The 3,438-nt window shown below is 52.5% G+C and overlaps 1 protein-coding gene across 1 annotated transcript in view; it reads left to right on the forward strand.

The window, feature by feature from the left end:
* The window catches only part of LOC107307284, a 15,643-nt gene that overhangs the window by 5,785 nt on the left and 6,420 nt on the right, over positions 1-3,438 (forward strand). Inside the window, exon 5 of the mRNA XM_032441751.1 lies at positions 2,203-2,316. Coding sequence (XP_032297642.1) covers positions 2,203-2,316 — 114 coding nt within the window. The remainder of the gene's footprint in view (positions 1-2,202; positions 2,317-3,438) is intronic.

Genomic DNA, 3,438 nt, shown 5'->3' on the forward strand with positions numbered 1-3,438 from the left:
CCTAATGGGCTCTGGTGTCTCGGGGTCTCTATGGGTCTCTTATGTCCTAATGGGGTCTCTATGGGTCTCTAGGTCATCATGGGCGTCTCATGGGGGTCTCTATGTGTCCTCCTATGGGCTCTGGTGGTCATAGTGGGTGGGCCCTGGGGTCCTTCTATGGCCTCTGGGATGGTCTAATGGGGTGGGCCCTGGGTCTCTATGGGCTCTGGTGGATTCTCTGGGGTTCTCTATGGGTTATTGCTATGGGCTCTGGGGGTCTCTATGTGTGCTCTATGGCTCTGGGTGGTAGACTTTGGGGGTCTCTATGGGTCTGTAAGGTGTCTCTATGGGTCTCTATAGGGCTCTGGGGTCTCTGTGTCTCTATGGGCTTCTGGTAGGGTCTTCTATGGTCTCCTATGTGTCTCTGGGGGTCTCTAGTTTCTCTATGGTCTTCCATGGACTCTGGGTGGTCTTCTGGGGGTTCTCTTATGTGTCTCTATGGGGCCGGGTGGGTCTGATGGATGGTTCTCTGAGGTTCTCTATGGGCTCTGGGGGTCTCTTGGGGGTCTCTTAATTGTGTCCCTCATGGGCTTGGGGTGTCCTATTGGGTGGGCTTCTAGAGTGTCTCTATGAGGTTGTCAAGTTGGGGTGGCGTCAGCCTAGGGGTCTGGGTGGGATCTTAGTGGTCTTGTGAGGGGGTCTCTATGGCTCTGGCGTGGTTACGTTGGGTCCTCTATGGTTTCTAATGGGCTCTGGGGGTCTTATGTTTCTCTATGGGTCTTGCACGGTGAGCATCATAAAGTGGGGGTTATTGCGGTCTATGTGGTTGTTGAATATATATGCGCGAGTCTCTAATGTAGGAAGAGTACTATCTCACTCCGATGAGTGTACTCTCATTATGTTCTCTATGGGTTCTCTATGGGTCTCTGATGGTCCTCTGGGTCTCTATTGGTTTTCTATGTGTCTCTCTGGCTCTGGGTGAGGTATTCTTATGGGGGTCTTTGGGGGTCTAGTTGGGAAGACCACCCAGAGCCCATAGAGACACATAGAGACCCCCAGAGCCCATAGAAACCCATAGAGACCCCCAGAGACCACCCAGAGCCCATAGAGACCCCCAGGGCCCACCCATAGACCACCCAGAGCCCATAGAGACCCCCAGGGCCCACCCATAGACCACCCAGAGCCCATAGAGACACATAGAGACCCCCATAGACGCCCCATAGACCATAGAGACCCATAGAGACCCCCATAGACCATAGAGACCCATAGAGACCCCCAGAGACCACCCAGAGCCCATAGAGACCCATAGAGACCCCCAGAGCCAATAGAGACCCATAGAGACCCCCAAAGACCACCCATAGACCACCCATAGACCACCCATAGACCACCCAGAGCCCATAGAGACCCCCAGAGACCCTCAGAGACCACCCATAGACCACCTAGAGCCCATAGAGACACATAGAGACCCCCAGAGCCCATAGAGACACAGAGACCCCCAGAGCCCATAGAGACCCATAGAGACACATAGAGACCCATAGAGACCCCCAAAGACCACCCAGAGCCCATAGAGACACATAGAGACCCCCAGAGCCCATAGAGACCCATAGAGACCCCCAGAGACGACCCAGTGCCCATAGAGACCCATAGAGACCCCCAAAGACCCCCCATAGACCACCCAGAGCCCATAGAGACACATAGAGACCCCCAGAGACCACCCAGAGCCCATGGAGACCCCCAGAGACCCCATAGAGACCCCCTAGAGCCCTTGGGGACCCCAAAGACCCCCAGAGTCCACCCATAGACCACCCAGAGCCCATAGAGACCCCCAAAGACACCCAGAGCCCATAGAGACCCATAGAGACCAAAGACCCCCAGAGACCACCCAGAGCCCTTGGGGACCCCAAAGACCCCCAGAGCCCACCCATAGAACACCCAGAGCCCATAGAGACTCATAGAGACCATAGAGACCCATAGAGACCCATAGAGACCTCCAAAGCCCCCCAAAGACCCCCCATAGACCTTAGAGACCCATAGAGACACATAGAGACCCCCAGAGACCACCCAGAGCCCATAGAGACACATAGAGACCCCCATAGACCATAGAGACCCATAGAGACCCATAGAGACCCCCAGAGCCCACCCAGAGCCCTTGGGGACCCCCACTGACCCCTTAAAGACCCCCAAGACCCCCAGATCCCCCCCCTAGACCCCTTGATTCGCCCCCCAGACCCTGCGTGCAATGGTGCGTAAGGAGGAGCCGATGCCGGGGGGGGCTCTGGCTGCCCTCGTCCGGACCCCCGGGATGAGGACGGTGTCCTGCGGCGTCTGCTTCGTCTGGTAAGTTTTGAGGCTAAAAATCAACTTTTTGGGGTCAAAAATCACTTTTATTTTGTCTTGGGAGGAGAAAGTCCTTTTTTGGGGGATTTAAAGGTGAATTTTTGGAGATCTGAAGGTGAATTTGAGGGATCGAAACTCAACTGGAGGATAAAACCCAATTTTGGGGGATCTGAACCCAATTTTGGGGGGTCTAAACCCAGTTTTGGGGGATCTAAACCCAATTTTGGGGGGTCTAAACCCAATTTTGGGGGATCTGAACCCAATTTTGGGGGGTCTAAACCCAGTTTTGGGGATCTAAACCCAATTTGGGGGGATCTGGGCCCAATTTTGGGGGATCTAAACCCAATTTTGGGGGATCTAAACCCAGTTTTGGGGGATCTGAACCCAATTTTGAGGATCTAAACCCAACTTTAGGGGATCCAAACCCAATTCTATGGGATCTAAACCCAATTCTATGGGATCTAAACCCAACTTTTTGGGATCTAAAATTTTAGAGCCCAACTTTTGAGCTCTAAACCCAATTTTGGTTGATCAAAATCCTGTTGGATCATCATCCCAGCATCATTTTTGAGTCTAAAACCTTCATTTTTGGTGCAGGTTCTCCACCAGCTTTGCGTATTACGGGCTGGCCATGGACCTACAAGGTTTTGGGTCATCCCAGCATCATTTTTGAGTCGAAAACCGCTGTTTTTGGTGCAGGTTTTGCCTATTACGGGCTGGCCATGGACCTGCAGGGTTTAGGATCATCCTGGAGTCATTTTTGAGTCTAAAACCTTCATTTTTGGTGCAGGTTCTCCACCAGCTTTGCGTATTACAGGTTGGCCATGGACCTACAGGGTTTTGGGTCATCCTGGAGTCATTTTTGGGTCCAAAATTACTGTTTTTGGTGCCGGTTTTGCCTATTACGAGCTGGCCATGGACCTACAGGGTTTTGGATCACCCCAGCATCATTTTTGAGTCTAAAACCGCTGTTTTTGGTGCAGATTTTACCTATTACGGGCTGGCCATGGACCTGAAGGGTTTTGGATCATCCTGGAGTCATTTTTGAGTCTAAAACCTTCATTTTTGGTGCAGGTTCTCCACCAGCTTTGCGTATTACGGGTTGGCCATGGACCTACAAGG

Source organism: Coturnix japonica, unplaced genomic scaffold, assembly GCF_001577835.2.
Source record: "Coturnix japonica isolate 7356 unplaced genomic scaffold, Coturnix japonica 2.1 chrUnrandom532, whole genome shotgun sequence".
Lineage (NCBI taxonomy): Eukaryota > Metazoa > Chordata > Aves > Galliformes > Phasianidae > Coturnix > Coturnix japonica.